A 21,792-nucleotide genomic window follows, 5' to 3' on the forward strand; every position below is an offset into this window, starting at 1 on the left:
GCCTTGTGATAAACCTTCACATCAATAAAAAGCTTATTGGACGCAACAGAGAGTGCCGATACACAATTGACAAACATATCAGTGTCTGCAATAGGCTGTTGGAATTCTGTGCTACAAACAGGAACAATGTGGCACATTTTGTTGCACTGGCGACAAATTGCCCACCTCTTAGGACAGTCTGGCCTATCATGAGTGATGAAACATGACGGACAAGAGGGAAGCATGAAGCATTTGCATTGTTGTTAATCACTGGGCTTGCTATGCTGCTGCAGTGGCCATGGCTGCCGCAGTGAGTTGAGCTGGCCGCCATGATGTTTTGCTCATGCGCGAACTGCTGGAACAGTCTGATTACGATGGGGGGAAGCGAATTGAATTTCTGCTACCTCACACCATGATTCAGTTTGAGTGCAGACTATCATTCAATTTGAGTACCCGCAGCCCTCGACACCTCTAACTAGTGTGCAATAGTCAGAACATCAGAGAGGGAGGGGTTTTCACATTGAAGGACCCACTCAGGAGGCTCATGACCAGGGGCCAACTGAATGATTGCATCACAAACCATTTGGTCGCCATTTGACTCCTTATTTACATCAGTGACAAATTTACCACGACAGCTCAAACTGTGAAGCTCAGCTGCCCAAGTCCTATAGGGATGATCTGGTTTTTTGGGACACCGATAGAACTGAATTTGAACAGCAATAAATGTGCATCCTTTTACAGTAGTATTTCAAAATAAGGTTGCACATGTTATCAAAACAGAGTGAAGACAGATCCTGTAAGAGGGTCAGTTGTCAAAGAAGTTGATGCATACGAGGTGATAACCAAGACAAAAAGAAAGCACAGCATAAGGTAACATCAGTCAATCTGAATCCATGTAAATGCTGCCGCAACCATTTTCGTTGGCTTTCCATTCCTCGACAGACTCATCGTAAGCCGGAAGCGGCAGGGGATGAACAACTGGGGTAATGGCAGGCAAAACAGGAAGTGCAAGGGGCAACACAGCAGGCAACGTAGGTTGAGACGGACCCAAATTGGGCAAAACAGAGGCAAGTATTTGCAATTCTTGGGCTGGATGTATTGCGCTGTGGTGAATGCCTCCTGCTGTTGATTGGGATGCTGCAATGTAGCTGTAAGAACCCCTTGCTGATCAACCAACCAGCATAAAAACCCATCAGTAGCACAGTCAGACATCGTAGACACAATGGAGGACTAGCCAGAGACTGAAAACCGTGCGGAGAACAATCCCATCCTCGTCATCAGTTATGTTGTGACTTGGGCACACAACACAAACAAGAATGTTAGTACAACTTTATTAAACTGTGGAAAGTATGTCACTCACCATAGTGTATAATGAATACAATAAGCTAAGGCAAATGTGTGCAAGCAGTAATAACATGATAACTGAGTGCGACCATAGTGCAGCAGGATTTAAATAGGCCCCGCCTGTGGCAGGCTCTGTCAGAAACTCACAGTATTACTCTTTCGCATCGCGCTCTCGCGGATGACAACTCACTGCTAATGCGCGTGCAGCTTTCAAGTGTGTGTGTGTGTGTGTGTGTGTGTGTGTGTGTGTGTGTGTGTGTGTGTGTGTGTGTGGGCGGGCGCGCACGCGCGTGTGCATTACTACAGAGGTCAAGGAAACAGAGAGCAAACATTTTGAGTTTAGTGTGCTGGAGCCTTTTCTGTAGGATCCATGTGCTGGGATGCAAGTGGAAAGGAAACTGCTGCATCACTTCTTTGTCATTTGTCAGGGCATCTTGTAGTAAGGATAAGGCTACTGTGTGACTCAAAGTAGTGCCATATATTTCTCCTATTTATGGTGTGGTTGTGGCCCTGGAGACAACATTGCCCACGGGGCAGCTTGCTATGATGCACATTACAAACAAGCAGTAAAGGAAACAAAAGAAAAATTTGGAGTAGGTATTAAAATTCATGGAGAAGAAGTAAAAACTTTGAGGTTCGCTGATGACATTGTAATTCTGTCAGAGACAGCAAAGGACTTGGAAGAACAGTTGAACGGAATGGACAGTGTCTTGAAAGGAGGATATAAGATGAACATCAACAAAAGCAAAACGAGGATAATGGAATGTAGTCAAATTAAATCGGGTGATGCTGAGGGAATTAGATTAGGAAATGAGACACTTAAAGTAGTAAAGGAGTTTTGCTATTTAGGGAGTAAAATAACCGATGATGGTCGAAGTAGAGAGGATATAAAATGTAGACTGGCAATGGCAAGGAAATCGTTTCTGAAGAAGAGAAATTTGTTAACATCGAGTATAGATTTAAGTGTCAGGAAGTCGTTTCTGAAAGTATTTGTATGGAGTGTAGCCATGTATGGAAGTGAAACGTGGACGATAACTAGTTTGGACAAGAAGAGAATAGAAGCTTTCGAAATGTGGTGCTACAGAAGAATGCTGAAGATAAGGTGGGTAGATCACGTAACTAATGAGGAGGTATTGCATAGGATTGGGGAGAAGAGAAGTTTGTGGCACAACTTGACTAGAAGAAGGGATCGGTTGGTAGGACATGTTTTGAGGCATCAAGGGATCACAAATTTAGCATCGGAGGGCAGCATGGAGGGTAAAAATCGTAGAGGGAGACCAAGAGATGAATACACTAAGCAGATTCAGAAGGATGTAGGTTGCAGTAGGTACTGGGAAATGAAGAAGCTTGCACAGGATAGAGTCGCATGGAGAGCTGCATCAAACCCGTCTCAAGACTGAAGACCACAACAACAACATGGTGTGATCATCATGGGAGCCATTTGAACCATTTTTTTGTTAGTGTAGAGTCATAATTTTGCATTTTTCCAGCAGCTGACCCACACAGCATCAGTCGTACAGGTACACAAGACTTGTTGGAGCTAAATAATAAAGTGAATATGTCACACACTGATACTAATATTTATATCAATCATTTTTGTACCGGTGACAGAATTCAACTGGGGCATATCCCTGGATCTTCCTATGTAAAGGAACATTTGAACATGGAGTTCAGGATGTTTGCTTTTGCTTTGCTGTCTTCAGTTTTAGTTCCTTTATCATAATGCGTGTCTGGGCACTGATGTGAGCACTATTAACATAGTTAGATGTGGCCATAATTTTTTTGGGTTTTGTGAGAATTCTGTCAATAATATTCTGCTGTACTCATTACCCCTTTGACAGCCAAACATGTTTATTTTACCAATTCTGTATGTATAGTCCTGTGCTTTGTTTTATACCTATTGTGTAGCAGTCAAAGTTTCTTTTAAGAAATGGTATACCATGGAGGTTCTCACCCATCTGTTCTACTAAATATATATTTTTCCACTGCTTTTCAACTTTTCTTCTAACAATGGCTTAGTTATATAATGGAATACAGTCGGAATATACAGTGGTGGGTGATGGGTGATCTAATGACTAGAACATTTAGCTACTGTATCAAATCTAGTGTTTCATAAGGAATACTGTCTGCTGCTGGATGTACCCCTGTAAATGAGACACATTGTACAAAATCTTATGTGATGGTTGTGATCTGTATATCAGTTCTCTGAAGTGCACTGAGATGTATTTAACTGCAGCCTTCCATTGGAGATCTGTCTATTCAACTAGACAGGGCTCCAAATTATTACTGTAGAAATATACAAGAGATTCCCTGATCTTAACCCTACTGACCACATACTTAATATTCCTTGAGTATGAGACAGAAATAATTATAAATTCGACATAGTCATTGAAATTATATTGATCAGAACAACTTTGCAATACTACCTAGATTCTTTGGAGTCCATAGCATGTTAATTGTGACTGAAAGGGTTGATCATAAGTCTGTCTGTGTATTTTAATGTTCTGTTGGCAGTAAGCTCATTGTGGCGAGCACTAAAGTTAACTTACTGATTTAGGGAAATGATATAGCTTGATGGTTGAATGAATAAATGTCACTCTTAAGCCCAAATGCTAATAATTGAGTCATTGGATAAACATGTCAGTTTTCAAGTCATATTTTGTTTCTTTCATTTCTTCCAGTGCTTTGTGTGTGTGAAAAATACTAAGCTGTGCCGTAGTTTGAATGCCTGTTAAACTGTAGGTCTCTGTTAAGCAGAGTGGGAAGTCTGTTCACAGGTTGTAGGAATGCGAGGACTGCATGCCTAATAAATTACTGTGTTGTTCACAAATCTCCTGCTTGAGAACAACATTACTTACATTTTTTAAGGGGAAAATTTTATGTCTGTAGGTTGGACATAAGTCTATACTACGTGAAGATGATTGATGTTCCACAGTTAGGTTGACAATGTACATTTATTGCAGCTTCACAATAAAAACTAAAGTTCCATGAAAGATACTAGTAACAGAAATGATTGTCATTGATCTAGTATAAATGTGGTGAAATCAAGAGCCTCTCATGATGTGGGTCGAGACATGTGTTGTGACATAATCACTGTTGTACAACTACACTGATTGCACTGGGTCCCAGGGACAGTGCTGATGGCTTCTGAGCAGCGTAGTGGAACAACGCTGTATGGTATAGTCGGAGGAGGCTCCAACAGATGGGACGCCAAAGATGACCAGGGCAAACGGACTGGAGGAGCGGAGCTACAACTGCAGATGGAGGCTGGTGGTTGCACTGTGGCATAAATATACCAAGTCAGGGGCTCTGATCACATTATCCACAGGTGCAAGATAGTCCTAAAAGCAGTGCTGCCATTGTTGCTGCTTTTGCTGTCTTTGGGCGATGGTAGCTAGTGGTGATGCCTGCTAGTGTTGAGCCTGTAAACAGGACGTTTACAATCAGCAGCAAATGGAAACACGCGCAGTGCTGACGAGAAACATAATTGTATCCCAAGCAGGAATACCTGCAGTTTATGGAGCAGCAACGCACAAGGTGCAGACATTTGCCAGAAATGGGAATGAGCAAGGTTGCATGGGCCCAGCCCTGCAGATACTCCATTCGTCTTCTTCCCTCCCCCCCCCCCCCCCCCTCCCACCCCTCTCTCTGCCTCTGAGATGGCACAGTCATCATAAGAGAGGGCTCCACCAGGAAGGAGGCAGGGAGCTCGAGGGTGACTGTGATAAAAGAGAGATGCTGGGTCATCGTTGTGGAAGGGCAGCTGGGCCGCTGTAGGCGGCAGCAGACATGCAGGCAAGGCTTGCAATGGAACTTCCGCAAGGGCAGTACTGGAGGCGGCAGAAGAAGCTCCTTATGCTCAGTCAGATGTGGCTGGGGATAACGGCCGGGCGAGTGCAGTGCAGGACAAAGGCCTGTAGAAGGCATAGTGGGTGCCAGAGGGTCACCTGTTGGAAAGAGAAAAGCAAAATGAGATGTGATCCAAAGGCAGTTGGAGGAGATGGGAATGCATGGAAAGCAGGAGCCAGGGAACGCAAGGATACAAGTGAAAGCACTGGTGGTGCATGTGTGTGAGAAGGAACAACTGTGCACTAGTGTGGAGGAGCACATGGCTGTGTCCAAAGGGGCATGAAGACCGGCATTATGGCTAGATGCAGTGGGTCGAAGACAGCGGTGATGGGAATGGTGCTGGCACTGACAGTACCAACTGTATCTGAGCCGGCAATAAGAGAAGGAACACCAGTGGTGACAAGGCTGGTGTCAGTAGCTATGGTGCTAGCAATAGCGAGGCTGATGAGGACAAGAGAGCCAGCAACAACAGAGACCATACTGGTAGAGCAGCGGTGGCTGCTACAGCAAATATGGTAGAAGATGCAGAGCGTCACACATGTGAAGGAGCACAGATCAGTGAAGAGGAGCTGGCTGAAGGGAGGCCAGGGGTGGCCAAGGCTGTTTGGTCATGAGGGGGCATGACAGTGTGTTTAATGCGCAGAGAAGAGTGCTTGGAGGTGCACAGGAGGTGCAGGGGTCAGCAAAGGAAGAGAGAAGCAAGAAGTGGAAAATAAAGGCAGAACAGAAGGAGAATTGGATGCCAAAAGACACAGGGCTGCACCTCCACAAGGCAAAGGTGCAAGAGGAGAGGAGCAGCATCAAACTTGCAGCCAGAGAGGGTGGCAACTAGCAGGTCAATGCTGGGTGGGCTGATGCCAGGCAGGCTGGCAGTGCCACAGCCAGTGGCAGGCATGTCAGCAGCAAGGGGCCAGAGGGTTTTCAGGTGGATCCGTCAGTGACTGGAGAGAATGATACATTAGCATCATGAGGGCCGACACTGGGCAGGCTGGTGGTATCCAGGCTGTGGACACTGAAGCTGGTGGCACGGGAGCTAGTGGCAGGCATCAGAGCCTGGGACGGCTGCATTCATGGTGCAGGAACAGGCAGAAACCAGGGCCACTGGAGCCAGTGGTGCTGGGGCAGGTGCCAAAACCTGCAACAAAGGCAATTGAGGATGTGGTGGGTCCAGAGGGGAAGGACAAGTGGGAGGATCCAGCTGGGAGGCCAGAAGGGGTGGAGAAGAAGCCCGGAAGAGAAAGGGTGCACAGGAACACCAGATCTGTTGTGGCCAGCATAATGAAGAGTGAACTGACCATGTAAGCAAGCGTAGGAGAGGGAAGAGAGGTCGACTCCAGGATTAAGGGGCAGAAGATGGCAGTAGGCTGAAAAGCCAGATCAGACGAGGAGAAGAAATCATTGGCGAGAGTTCTCAGTGATGGCAAATGCCACAAAGGAATGCTCCAGGTAGTTGAGGAAACCAGACCATGGCTCCAGGGTGTTGTCACAAACTCGGAATATCGGGTGCTTTTGCATCAATGTTGGACAAGGGGACACTGTGAAGCAGACGGGCCTTTGCAAGGGAATGATGGTGGTGGCCCAAAGTGTCGCCTTCTGTCATGGGGCTATGGCTGGGCAGACAGTCCATTCCAGGAAGAGAAAGGCGTTTTGTTTTATGGTCTTGATGTTACACTGCATCATCTGCAATAGGAATGATGGTGCTGAGACAACCGTGGCATGATAGCAATAGTTCAAAATGCTCGTAAGAAGCACTGTGGAACAGAACTAAGAGTGCTTGCCGTCCGTCATCCATTGGTGATGATAGTATGTATTACAAGCAGCTGATCAACATTCCATAGTCAGTTTGACATTGTACATTAATTGCAACTTGGAACAGAACTAAGAGTGCTTGCCGTCCGTCATCCATTGGTGATGATAGTATGTATTACAAGCAGCTGATCAACATTCCATAGTCAGTTTGACATTGTACATTAATTGCAACTTGACAACAGAAAACTGAAGTTCCACAAAGGATAATAGTAACAGAAATGATCATCATAACCTAGTATGAATGTGGCAAAGCCAAGACTGTATTGTGACCTGGGTCATGATGATGATGATGTGACATAGGTTGTGATGTAATCACTGTTGTACAACTGGAACAATGTGGTGTGGTGTGTAGAGTCAACGGAGGCTCCAATAGATGGGACGACGTATTATATGGTCAGTGTGAGTGGCCTGGAGTGGAGCTGCAATTGCAACTGTGTGCTGGTGGTTGCGCCACAGCGGAGGGATACCCATGGGCTGTTGATGAACAGATGACCCATGGGCACAGGTTAGTTCCTAATAGCAGTGCCAACGCTGTTGCACCATGTGCTGCCTATGGATGAGGGCAACAGTCCCTGTTGATGCTTGCTAGCATTGAGCCTGTAAACAGAATGTTTGCAATCAGCACCAAATGGAAACACGTGGAGTACTGGTGAGACACTTTACTGACTCCAGAAGAGGAGCACCTGTGTCGTACAAAGTGGTAACTTGCAGGACACATACGTTATCCCAGAAATGGGAGTGACTGAGGATCCAGAGGCTCAGCCCTGCTTATAATCCAGAAAGAGTTAAAAAAATAAAAATAAAAATAAGCATCCAATAATTGTTTGCAGTGATGCAGGAAACATTCATAAAAATGACTTTGATTAGTAAGAGATCTGACTGTGTGAAATTTAATCCAATAACTTGGAGGAATCAAAGTGAGGCAATATAGATCGAAACATGATGTTGAAGAGTCCTGCATGAAATACAAATGAAGAACTGAATAGATTCATGCAGTGGATGTCTTGAGTAGTATGTAGACATATAAACAAGAACTGCAGGTGGAAGCTCAATTTACAAACTTGAAAGTACCTCAGAATACTTGTTCAAGCTCAGTAATGTCATTGTGCTTTTGTTGAAATGAATGAGATAAACAAGGAAGAGGCAGTAGGAAAGGTGGGCTAGTGGTGGATGAGGGTAGCACAACAAGGTAATGGAACTGGTATGCGGCACCAGAGACAGCTTCATCTTATGCAGGATGGGGTAAAAACTTGTTGCTCATTGTAACTTAGCGCAGGTGAAGCACAATCAAAGGTGGTTGAAGCCCTAGCTTATCGCTGTACCGAAATACACTCCTCCAAATTTCTTCAAATTCTCTAAGTGGATTCCATTTGACTTTTAATTGACTGAAGTACCGTCAGATTCCGCAGTTTTGGTAGGTTAATCAATCGCCACTGCATAGTGCATCATAGGCTTGATGTTGTCCTTCAAAAGTAGGCGGCCCAAATATTTGATCTCAGTCTGAGAAAACTTCCATTTCTGCAGAATGCATGGAAAGCATGCATCTTGTAATTTGATGAACAGAATCTGAAGGTTAGTGCGATTACCCTGCCTTGTGTAACCCATGACAATAATGTCAAGGTAGTTTGCACATTATGGAACACTTTGCTTTAACTGGAAAATGGTAGGATCATTCACAATGCTGTACAGCATGTGCGTATAATGGTATACAGGAATTGGCTTATTGATGTAACCAAGCAAACAACAATTGATACACAAAAGACAAGGGTGGTCCAAGCAATATGTTTCAAGGTTCATGAGAGACACAGAAGTTCTGGTATTGACCTGGAAAAGAAATGGCTGTAGCTGAATTTTCAGGGTAATATAAATCTTATTGGGATTAACAGCTCATGGTTGTGCACTAGCATGACACTAGGAAACCCAGAAATTCTACAATCCGCATCTGAGGCCTTGCCACACGGACAGCCATGACAGACAGCCGCCACAAGGTCATGTTTGCGGCAAGCCATACACTGTGCCTGGAAACAATCAGGACATGAGGAAAACCTATGTCAGGTAGAGTCATAGTCAGATTGCAAATGGTGCAAACAAGATGAAAATGACGAGGCTGTCAGTGAATGACACATATGCTGTAGAACTAAACTCATCACCACTATGTCCATTATGACCTTAAACTATTCGCTCACAGACTGTAACACTTTGAATGCCTGAGCAATAGCCAGGACATTGCCGGCTCTAGTACCTTTTAAATGCAATGCCTCCCATCGCACTCCCTGTCCAGAGCAGAACAGACAAGGATTTCATGTATCAGGCAGTCAGCATAGGACTAATAACAACAAGCACAAATAAACCTAAGTTCGACTTTGAACATTGGAGGTGAGGAGATTGGTTGTCCATTTTTTCTGGTGAAGTCCATATGGAAGCCACAACAAGGGTTTGCTTAAGATTAAAAGTACTGAGCAACTCACACATTTGAGAAAACTACAACACTGCAGGGTCAGTAAACACAGCAAGTTTCCGAAGCAAAATGAAACATTTCACCATAACTGCAAACACTGCTCGTATGAGTTCCAAACTTCCTTGCTTGCTGAAATGTGGAAATGCTGGTGGCACAGGAGGGTGTGCAGAGAGCAGTTGTGAAAGGGTACTAATACCCTGTAAAGTCATAACCAACTGAAAGAGCAAGCTTAACTACTGTTGTAACAACTGAACCCACATTGGATCCATTGTGATTGCAGAGCACATGCTGATATAAAAACAACCTTGTTGCCGAAACCTGTAGTAACAGTGGTTTCATTATAACACCCAGGTACACAGACCATACAACAGCAGTGACTTAGCACCAGAATTACACTTGCATGTAAGCATTGAAACAGAGGAAAAGACAGTCCAGATGAAATCCATTAACAGGCAAAGTACGTTATAGCAGAATCATGGAACTGTCCTAGTTGGCAAGGAGAGAGCAGGCTGCACTGTTGACATGTGGCTGTTTCCACACAGCCAGTGGTGGTGCTGGCAGCAAGTGAAGATGCACTCTCATTTTGATCTCTGACCGGCAGTGCCAAGTAAGAGCTCTGCAATTCTGATGGTGGCATACATAGGCACACTACCACAGTTCATATACATTTCATTGGCCTAAATATGTATAAATGTATTATGTCTGTCAACTAATTTTATCAGTTAGTGTGTGAAGTTTCTACTCATCCAGATAGCCGTGCGTATTAAAGCACTGCATCTGGGTCGGGGAGGTACTGCAACCCCATATTATATCTGCCTGGCGGATTAACAGCAAGAGCAACTCTGCTGGCTAGGATGAATGTGGTACAGGTGGTTTCCCACATTTCACTAGGTGAATACTGGGCTTGTAAAGAAGCTCTGACTAAGTTACACGATTCACAGACATTTCAAAAACTTTCGCATGCTTTCATATGAATCACCCTACATACAGTCAGTTGGAGTACAAAATTCTGTCCAGAGGGGAAATGGGGTGTTGACAGGAAGGACATCCATGCCAAATCAGTCATACCCAATCTGACCCTGCACAGATGTGGACAGTAGCAAGAAAAAGTAGAAGAGTTCATAAGGTTTCAAAATTTTAAAAATGAAGATTGGCAGGTTAGTTGACTACAGGATAATTAAGAATGATGCGCTATTGGATATTAAAAGGATACGTCTGTAAATAAATTTAAGGAAACCATGAAAAACTTATTCTGGAAATGTGAATCTGGCACTGGCAGGAGAAGTTCTCTTCAGCGTAAGCTAGGAATTTGATATATTGGAATCTAATAATAACAAGAGTACAGACATTTAGACAGCTACTTGTTGGGTTAGATAAAAGTTAACCTATTGCTGTTTTTCAGCACAGCTGATGTACTGCAGCTGGCTTATTGAAGACAATTGTATAAGAATAGTGATCTCCTCTTTGAAAAATAAACAAGGATGCAAAGTTTAGTGCCAGGCTGTACAAAAACAGTTGTAACTTAGGGGAAGATGGTAATATACGAGGTTTATGAGAAAAGTAATGAGACTGGTCTTTTATCTACCAAAGTTTTTATTTTTTTTTTCAAACAACAGTATTGTCCCTTTCAAAGTAGTTCCCTTCAGCAGTCCCATTGGAGTCATTATTTGCAGTCTTGGTAGCAGCACTGAAAGGCTTCTACTGGTAGGACCTTTAACATGCCAGTCATATTCTTTTGAGTGTTCTCCAGAAACCCTAAATGACGTCCTTTTAAGACATTTTTCAATTTTGGGAAAAGGAAAAAATCACAAGGACTCAGGTAGGTTGAATATGGGGACTGTGGAACTACAGGAATGCGTTTTGAGGTCAAAAATCCCTTAATGGAATGTCAGTCTGATCCCACAAGAGCACACACATATTTGACATTTTCATCAGTTTCTTAAGTTAAAGATCTTCCTGAGCAAGGTTCATATTCAACATCTCTTCGGCCTTCCAAAAATGATTTATATCAGAAAAAACTTGTACACTTGATAAGGAATGTACCCCATAGGTCTGTTGCAATGTTTTGAAGGTCACATTTGTGGATTCCCCAAGATTTGTATTAAACTTGATTGCATAACATGCTCTAAATTCTTGTGTACCATTATTGTAACACACAACAAAAACACAAGTTCCCTGATGGTGCTCTCAAAAAGCTTGTGATGGCTTTACAGAGCTGAAACTTGGACTGGCCATTTGGAAGGGATGAACACACCTGTTCTATACAAGTAAATAAAACACAGCTTTGCCAGATCACTCCCAGTGTTGTTTGTCTTATTACTTTTCTCACACACTTCATAGTAATAAAACTTGTTTAGAAAGCATGATAAAAACTATTTATTATGAATATTTACAAACAAGAGGGAAACAGTAATTCAGCAGAGATAGCTGCTATTGTGATAATGTTGTTTATGTAACATTTTGTCAGTTTTAGTTAAACCATGTTACATTTAGTAATAAAGAAAATAAGTAGTCTGGAGTGTTACTTAAATACAAAATAATGTCTAAAGTCCATTTGTTCTGATGTTGGATGTTATCAAAACATTCAGTTTTGCGGCTAAAATACAGAAAGAATCTTTAGTTTAGAATTGTTATCTTAAAGCAGTGAAAAGAAAGAGAGGAAGAATCTGTTAAAATTTCAGAGAAGCTTTGTTACATTGTGTTATGTTCATTATCCATCACCGTTTATGCTAATACTAAAATTTAGAATGTCATGCAGTGCTGTTTCTATTCTTGAAGCCATGTTTTGATGCTGTTTTTGTCTTAATCTATCTTCTTTTCTAATTTCAGAGATGCCATTCAAAAAGTACAAATATATTGTGCAAGTGGTTATTTGTGAGCAGCATGGAGCTGGTGTGAAAATTGGTGCAAGATGTTTATGGGATGCAGATGCAGACAACTATGCTTGTGATACATTTATTAATGTAAGTTTTGAGCTGTTGAATACATTGCTTGTCTTTCTCTCAGTATGCCAGTTTGAACTCTGATAACTAAATATCATGCAAGATCCACACTTGATGAGCTTTCCTCATGGTGGGTTTGGCACTTGTTTCTGTGACTGGATGGTCTTTTGATGCACAATGCACTTTAAACTAATGGAAGAATTTTAGTTTAGTTATTTGCATGTTGATCACATTTGTGATATTTCATTATGACATGGAACAAGCCAGTTGGTTATAAAGTTAATATATTTGTATCAGTAAAAATGCATCTGAGGCATCAAGGGATCACCAATTTAGTATTGGAGGGCAGCGTGGAGGGTAAAAATCGTAGAGGGAGACCAAGAGATGAATACACTAAGCAGATTCAGAAGGATGTAGGTTGCAGTAGGTACTGGGAGATGAAAAAGCTTGCACAGGATAGAGTAGCATGGAGAGCTGCATCAAACCAGTCTCAGGACTGAAGACCACAACAACAACAACAACAGTAAAAATGTGTTACATACTGACCATATACATAATTTGATTTTACATTAATCTTACCTACATTTGGATTTAGGAACTGGGTTCAGTTATAAATTCACCAAAAAAGAAGAAAGAATAATAATTTCAATTTGTTTTGAAAACTACTTTCATTGTCTAACACTACCATTTTGATTTATTAATTGGATCTACTTGTAAATTTGCCTAGAGAGTAGAAGTAAAAATGATTTCAACTTTATTTCATTGTCTAGCACTACCTCTCATTCACTAGAGTGGTAATCATATACTTTCGCAGCTGCATACTCTGCTTCATTCAGTACAAAATAAAAGTTTGTGAATACTGGAGACAGTTTTCCCGTGTTATATCTGTGAATACTATTATTATTTCTGTTACTTTCAAATTGTGAACAGTTCTTAAGAACAAATTGTACACGAGTGTGGTCGAAAAGTAACGGAAGTTTTTTAATTTTGTTGGCTTTCCACATAAGATCTACAAAAAAATTTGTTTAATCTTGTTGGTATACATGTTCCTTCCTGATGTATGTCTGCATTTTCAGCTGTTTTGAATGTTTAGTATTTTGTTGACAGTTGATAAGGTTATATATGTCTTCGAGTGCTCAACAAATTTTTGCTTACAAAAAAGATGGATCAAAGAATTTGCATTAAATTTTGGTTGAAAAATGGAATAAAGTGTAGCGCTACATCAAAATATTGACAGTGGCTTTTGGTGAACCTACTGCGAGTAAGACAGGAGTCTGTGGGTTGTATAAACCTGTATGCCCTACCACATCAATTACTGATGACAATGTGGAAGAATTAAAGAAAATGGTTCTGGAAAATCACGATCAGATAGGTTGCTGATGATGTCAGCATATCCCTTGGCTCGTGCCAAGCAATTTTTTTTTGCAAATTTTGGGCTTGGAACATGTAGAAACAAAGTTTGTTCTGAAATTGTTGAATTTTGACCAAAAATGGCATTGCAAACTTCTGAAGAAGATTATAACAAGCTAAAAAACTTGAATATATGGGTATGACATTGAAACCAAGGCCCAGTCGTCCCAATGGAACTTGTTTGAAGAGCCAAGACCGATAAAAGTCTTGAGTTTGATCACATTGGAAGTTTCTCCTCATTGTTTTCTTTGATTACAAAATATTTTTGCATTTGGAGGAGAAACTTGGTGATTGAAATTGTGTAAGAAGATCCCTCCACAATGAAAAATGCCTTTGTTTTAATGGTTTCCATCCCAAATCCTGTATCATGTCTATGATACTCTCTCCCTTATTTCTCGATAATACAAAATGTGCTGCCCTTCTCTGAACTTTCTCGATGTCTTCTGTTAATCTTATGTTGTAAGTATCCCAAACTGTGCAGCAGTACTCCAAAAGATGACTGACAAGTGTAGTGTAGGCAGTCTCTTTAGTAGAGCTGTTGCATCTTCTAAGTGTTCTGCCTATAAAACACAGTCTTTTGTTTGCCTTCCCAACAACATTTTCGGTGAGTTCTTTCAGATTTCAGTTGTTCGTAATTGCACTTCCTAGGTATTTTGTTGAATTTGCGGCTTTTAGATTTGATTGAACTTAAACAGATTCTTTTTAGCACTCATGTGGCTGACTGCACACTTTTCTTTATTTATGGTAAATTTCCAACCTTCAAGCCGTACAGGTATCTCATCCAAATCATTTTGCAGTTGGTCTTGATCTTCTGATGACTTTACTAGACAGTAAATGACAGCGTTATCTTCAAAAAACCTAAGACAGTTGCTGAGATTGTCTCCTACATCATTTATATAGATAAGGAGCAGAGAGGGCCTATAACACTACCATGGGGAATGCCAGAAATCACTAATGTCTTACTTGATGACTTTCCATCAGTTACTGTGAACTGCAGCCTCTCTGACAACAAATCACAAATCCAGTCGCAGAAATGAGATGATATTCCATAAGCACACAATTAGATTACTAGCTGCTTGTAATGTACAGTGTCAAAAGCCTTCTGGAAATCTAGAAATACGGGATCCTTTTGAAATTCCTAGTTGATGACACTCAACACTTTGTGTGAGTAGTTAGATGCGTCTCACAAGAACAATGTTTTCTGAATCCATGTCAACTATGTGTCAATATAGCACTAGTGGTATGGGCAACAGCTAACGTCCCAGCTGGAGGCATAGTGCGTCCCGCGTTGATGGCTGACAGGATTGGCCTGTGATGACAGTGTGCTAAGTTGTGACTGCCAGTGCAGTCTTATGACAGCTGTTCCAATCAGCCAAGCTTCCTAGGTTGCTATGTTGTGGAAGCATACAGGCAGGTTGACCAATGTCTAAATTTTCTCGAAACCTCAGTAATACTGGAACAAAAGTAGCGATATCGATAGTATCAAAAGGTATTGATTCCTTATGTATTTTTAAGCTTTCATTGAATGCATAATAACTTACGTAGAATGCAAGGCAACATATGGGAAGTATGCTATGTTACATGAAGCAGCTGGGGTTTACAATCAACTTGAGGCGCTTTTTCAAGGTTGTTGTTGTTGTGGTCTTCAGTCCTGAGACTGATTTGATGCAGCTCTCCATGCTACTCTATCCTGTGCAAGCTTCTTCATCTCCCAGTACCTACTGCAACCTACATCCTTCTGAATCTGCTTAGTGTATTCATCTCTTGGTCTCCCTCTACGATTTTTACCCTCCACGCTGCCCTCCAATGCTAAATTTGTGATCCCTTGATGCCTCAAAACATGTCCTACCAACCGATCCCTTCTTCTAGTCAAGTTGTGCCACAAACTTCTCTTCTCCCCAATCCTATTCAATACCTCCTCATTAGTTACGTGATCTACCCACCTTATCTTCAGCATTCTTCTGTAGCACCACATTTCGAAAGCTTCTATTCTCTTCTTGTCCAAACTGGTTATCGTCCATGTTTCACTTCCATACATGGCTACACTCCATACAAATATTTTCAGAAACGCCTTCCTGACACTTAAATCTATACTCGATGTTAACAAATTTCTCTTCTTCAGAAACGATTTCCTTTCTATTGCCAGTCTACATTTTATATCCTCTTTACTTCGACCCTCATCAGTTATTTTACTCCCTAAATAGCAAAACTCCTTTACTACTTTAAGTGTCTCATTTCCTAATCTAATTCCCTCAGCATCACCCGATTTAATTTGACTACATTCCATTATCCTCATTTTGCTTTTGTTGATGTTCATCTTATATCCTCCTTTCAAGACACTGTCCATTCCGTTCAACTGCTCTTCCAAGTCCTTTGCTGTCTCTGACAGAATTACAATGTCATCGGCGAACCTCAAAGTTTTTACTTCTTCTCCATGAATTTTAATACCTATTCCGAATTTTTCTTTTGTCTCCTTTACTGCTTGCTCAATATACAGACTGAATAACATCGGGGAGAGACTACAACCCTATCTCACTCCTTTCCCAACCACTGCTTCCCTTTCATGCCCCTCGACTCTTATAACTGCCATCTGGTTTCTGTACAGATTGTAAATAGCCTTTCGCTCCCTGTATTTTACCCCTGTCAACTTCAGAATTTGAAAGAGAGTATTCCAGTTAACGTTGTCAAAAGCTTTCTCTAAGTCTACAAATGCTAGAAATGTAGGTTTGCCTTTTCTTAATCTTTCTTCTAAGATAAGTCGTAAGGTTAGTATTGCCTCACGTATTCCAACATTTCTACGGAATCCAAACTGATCTTCCCCGAGGTCCGCTTCTACCAGTTTTTCCATTCGTCTGTGAAGAATTCGCGTTAGTATTTTGCAGCTGTGACTTATTAAACTGATAGTTCGGTAATTTTCACATCTGTCAACACCTGCTTTCTTTGGGATTGGAATTATTATATTCTTCTTAAAGTCTGAAGGTATTTCACCTGTCTCATACATCTCGCTCACCAGATGGTAGTTTTGTCATGACTGGCTCTCCCAAGGCCATCAGTAATTCTAATGGTATGTTGTCTACTTCCGGGGCCTTGTTTCGACTCAGGTCTTTCAGTGCTCTGTCAAACTCTTCACGCAGTATCTTATCTCCCATTTCATCTTCATCTACATCCTCTTCCATTTCCATAATATTGTCTTCAAGTACATCACCTTTGTATAAACCCTCTATATACTCCTTCCACCTTTCTGCCTTCCCTTCCTTGCTTAGAACTGGGTTGCATCTGAGCTCTTGATATTCATACAAGTGGTTCTCTTCTCTCCAAAGGTCTCTTTAATTTTCCTGTAGGCAGTATCTATCTTACCCCTAGTGAGACAAGCCTCTACAGCCTTACATTTGTCCTCTAGCCATGCCTGCTTAGCCATTTTGCACTTCCTGTCGATCTCATTTTTGAGACGTCTGTATTCCTTTTTGCCTGCTTCATTTACTGCATTTTTATATTTTCTCCTTTCGTCAATTAAATTCAATATTTCTTCTGTTACCCAAGGATTTCTATTAGCCCTCGTCTTTTTACCTACTTGATCCTCTGCGGCCTTCACTACTTCATCCCTCAGAGCTACCCATTCTTCTTCTACTGTATTTCTTTCCCCCATTCCTGTCAATTGTTCCCTTATGCTCTCCCTGAAACTCTCTACAACCTCTGGTTCTTTCAGTTTATCCAGGTCCCATCTCCTTAAATTCCCACCTTTTTGCAGTTTCTTCAGTTTCAATCTGCAGTTCATAACCAATAGATTGTGGTCAGAGGCCACATCTGCCCCTGGAAATGTCTTACAATTTAAAACCTGGTTCCTAAATCTCTGTCTTACCATTATATAATCTATCTGATACCTTTTAGTATCTCCAGGATTCTTCCAGGTATACAACCTTCTTTTATGATTCTTGAACCAAGTGTTAGCTATGATTAAGTTATGCTCTGTGCAAAATTCTACAAGGCGGCTTCCTCTTTCATTTCTTCCCCCCAATCCATATTCACCTACTATGTTTCCTTCTCTCCCTTTTCCTACTGACGAATTCCAGTCACCCATGACTATTAAATTTTTGTTTCCCTTCACTACCTGAATAATTTCTTTTATCTCGTCATACATTTCATCAATTTCTTCATTATCTGCAGAGCTAGTTGGCATATAAACTTGTACTACTGTAGTAGGCATGGGCTTTGTGTCTATCTTGGCCACAATAATGCGTTCACTATGCTGTTTGTAGTAGCTAACCCGCACTCCTATTTTTTTATTCATTATTAAACCTACTCCTGCATTACCCCTATTTGATTTTGTATTTATAACCCTGTAATCACCTGACCAAAAGTCTTGTTCCTCCTGCCACCGAACTTCACTAATTCCCACTATATCTAACTTTAACCTATCCATTTCCCTTTTTAAATTTTCTAACCTACCTGCCCGATTAAGGGATCTGACATTCCACGCTCCGATCCATAGAACGCCAGTTTTCTTTCTCCTGATAACGACATCCTCTTGAGTAGTCCCCGCCCGGAGATCCGAATGGGGGACTATTTTACCTCCGGAATATTTTACCCAAGAGGACGCCATCATCATTTAATCATACAGTAAAGCTGCATGTCCTCGGGAAAAATTACGGTTGTAGTTTCCCCTTGCTTTCAGCCGTTCGCAGTACCAGCACAGCAAGGCCGTTTTGGTTAATGTTATAAGGCCAGATCAGTCAATCATCCAGACTGTTGCCCCTGCAACTACTGAAAAGGCTGCTGCCCCTCTTCAGGAACCACATGTTTGTCTGGCCTCTCAACAGATACCCCTCCGTTGTGGTTGCACCTACAGTACGGCCATCTGTATCGCTGAGGCACGTAAGCCTCCCCACCAACGGCAAGGTCCATGGTTCATGGGGGGGTTCAAGGTAGACATTGGTATATGTTGCTGAAATGTGATATATTTATTAGAGATTACAAATAGTATTTAATTTTTACTACTCCACTTGTTTCTCTTATGCTGGGTAGAGATTCCATATGTTTTAGTTCTAATTAAACCAATTGTGAAAGGTTATTATTTTCCTCAACACCATTCAATATTTCCAGTACTGGTTCTTTGGACATAGTCCATATCAATTCAGGCAGGCTAGGAAAAAATCTTACCTTCAAAGTCTTGGATGTTATTGAATTTAGCATATGTTAAAATGAAGGACTAAGTAAGATAAGAAATCATGGGTAGATCACATAACTAATGAGGAAGTATTGAATAGGATTTGGGATAAGAGAAGTTTGTGGCACAACTTGACTATAAGAAGGGATCGGTTGGTAGGACATGTTCTGAGGCATCAAGGGATCACAAATTTAGCATTGGAGGGCAGCGTGGAGGGTAAAAATCGTAGAGGGAGACCAAGAAATGAATACACTAAGCAGATTCGGAAGGATGTAGGTTGCAGTAGGTACTGGGAGATGAAGAAGCTTGCACAGGATAGAGTAGCATGGAGAGCTGCATCAAACCAGTCTCAGGACTGAAGACCACAACAACAAGTAAGAAATATGTCCCCCCCCCCCCCCCCCCTCCCGCACCCCGCCCCAAAAGAATTTCTGCTCCGAGATACAGCCCTCCAAAGATGCCACTGCGCTTACCATTTTTAAGATGCAAATTTTGGAAAAATTTTAAAATCTGTATCTCTAGAACAGTTGTAGAAATTTTTTTTTTATTTTTTTTTTTTATTTTTTATTTTTTTTTATTTTGAAAGATAATAGCTTTATGATTACAAAGAAATCCTTGATTTGGACTTGCCTGTCAAAGTTCTTTTACTGTAGTATTCTGAACTTGTATTGTAATTTATGAAAAAATGTTTTTAAAAATACCAATCCATAAAATTTTGATTTTTTTTTCTGTTAATTAGTACCATGTAGTTCTATAGGAGAACTTCCACTTTTAGGTTGAACAGGTTTTATGAACAATTGAAATTTTTGCCATACATAAAACCTATTTTATTACCACATTATCACAAAATAGGTCCATAAAATTCAAAACCTAGCCTTATTTAACATAATTTTAGTTTTGAAAAATGAGTAAGAGACTCATTTTTCAAGCATTTTAAATGGTTCCAAAATGGATGTGAAAGGTCCAAAGACTTAAATATTTCTTTTTATGCAACTTCTGTGCACTCAGTTTTATACTAAAATTAACCAGTCAATGAACTAAAAATGTGTTCCACTGCTTCAGTATCTTCCTTTGATATAGAGTAATGCTTACCTGTTGAACCAATAGGAACTGGAGCACTTTCAATCTTCAAAACATTTTGAACAGGAAGTGAGCACTGATGGCATTGTTGCTGCCCTTCAGCTGGAAACTTATATCCAGCAGCGGGTCCATGTGGTAGCATAAAGTTCACTACAGTTTCGTTTAACTCATAACAGGTGTCTATAACGTCTGCAATCCACCAGTCACAGTCATACACACATGCCACAAACATCCCCCTTCTCAGGTTGTGAATCTGAATATTATCCTGCTGTTTCTGATGTGTTGGCCGAATGAATGAAATTTCTTCATTCTTGCTCAAAGTGCATGCAGTAAAAGTTCGCCCATCACTTTGAGTCCAAAAATGTGTCTTCTGAATTCCTTTCACAGGAGTAGTTTGTTAGGACCTTTCTTCTTTTTTCTGCTCACGGAATTCTCCGATTTCCTCTATGGCCAAAAGAATGAGGGCTTGGATGTATAAGATTTCACAACTCCCATAAAATCCTCAGCACTCTGAATCACAGCTGTATTTGGTTTGGAAAAATTATGTTTTGTAGCATGGTGCTTCAGCAGGCTTCCTACACCATTACAAGGCTCCTTACCATGACCGGTATCATGGTATACCCAGTCAGTTTGCACAAGCGACTTACTCAATTCAAACAGTTGGTAATGATTTTTAAAATGACTAGGAGCATCATCTGAAATAATGATCTTCTCTGTCCCTGTTTGCAGTTGAAGAATTTTGTGCATTCCTAGCAAAGCATGTGCTGAGTCATGTCCTGTGTCATCACTTATAACTGCAACACTTGTGGTCTTGTTTTGAAAGTATGTCACTCCTGTAAAAATTGAAACCTGGTCTTTACCCTTATACGTCTTGTGGGAGAATTACAGACTAGTTCTCAGCAAAATCACAGTGAAGCACTAAACATAGTTGTTCAGCGTATACACACCCTTTCACTTCTGCAATGTGTTGTTGTTGCAGTTTCTTGTTCTTATAAATTGCAAAAGTTTCTTTAATACTGGGAGATGAAGCTCTTCACTTTCAAAAATTTTTGACCTTCAGCTGTTACAGTTATAGTGTCTTTTTTGTTGGCACTCTGGCGAGAACAGCCCCATTTATCTTTCAGGTAAAATGACTGCACTATTCAAACTTGAGCTGCTTCTACAGAACTACCATAATAGGGATCTGGTCTTCCAAAGACTCCTTTTACAAACCTCACATTTCTTGATTTGTTTACCATGTACTTTGATACTGATGGAACGTGGTTCAAAATTGTTTTCTTTGAAAATGTCTCTGGAATAATAGTTAAAACTTGCACCTTTTCACTGTAGGAAGCACAATATTCAACAGCTGAATTGATATTTGTGAAAAATTCCTGCCAAGAGGTGCAACAGTGCTTTGGTTCATTTTCTTCTGAAGATGGAATTTCTGCTTTGAAGTGTGTGTTCAGTTTTGCTGTAGTGTATTCATCCATAGCTTTAGTAATTTCTCTGCGCTTTCTTGATGCATAGAGCTTATGAATCGACTTCACTGACCACAGGTTCTTAACAGGACTAACACATACCTCTGTAGTTGACTGATTCAGGGTATTTAATGCTTCCTCTGTTGACGCAAAATCTGCATCACCTGCACTGTGGAAGGCTTCACCTTGTTCAGATGCAATCGATGTTGTTATTCTGTCAAAACATTTAGAACACAAAAATTTGTTACTGGTAACATCTTGACTTTGAAACAGAGTCTTCAAATGAGAACACTTATT

The 21,792-nt window shown here is 41.0% G+C and overlaps 1 protein-coding gene across 3 annotated transcripts in view; it reads left to right on the top strand.

Annotated features, from left to right (window-relative positions):
- LOC126462365 (dynein light chain Tctex-type protein 2B-like) overlaps window positions 1-21,792 on the top strand; it is a 107,904-nt gene that overhangs the window by 41,263 nt on the left and 44,849 nt on the right. For all 3 annotated transcript variants that reach the window (XM_050096069.1, XM_050096068.1, XM_050096067.1), the window contains exon 3: window positions 12,269-12,402. In XM_050096069.1, coding sequence (XP_049952026.1) covers window positions 12,269-12,402 — 134 coding nt within the window. The remainder of the gene's footprint in view (window positions 1-12,268; window positions 12,403-21,792) is intronic.

The sequence above is a fragment of the Schistocerca serialis genome, chromosome 1 (genome assembly GCF_023864345.2).
Source record: "Schistocerca serialis cubense isolate TAMUIC-IGC-003099 chromosome 1, iqSchSeri2.2, whole genome shotgun sequence".
Classification (NCBI taxonomy): domain Eukaryota; kingdom Metazoa; phylum Arthropoda; class Insecta; order Orthoptera; family Acrididae; genus Schistocerca; species Schistocerca serialis.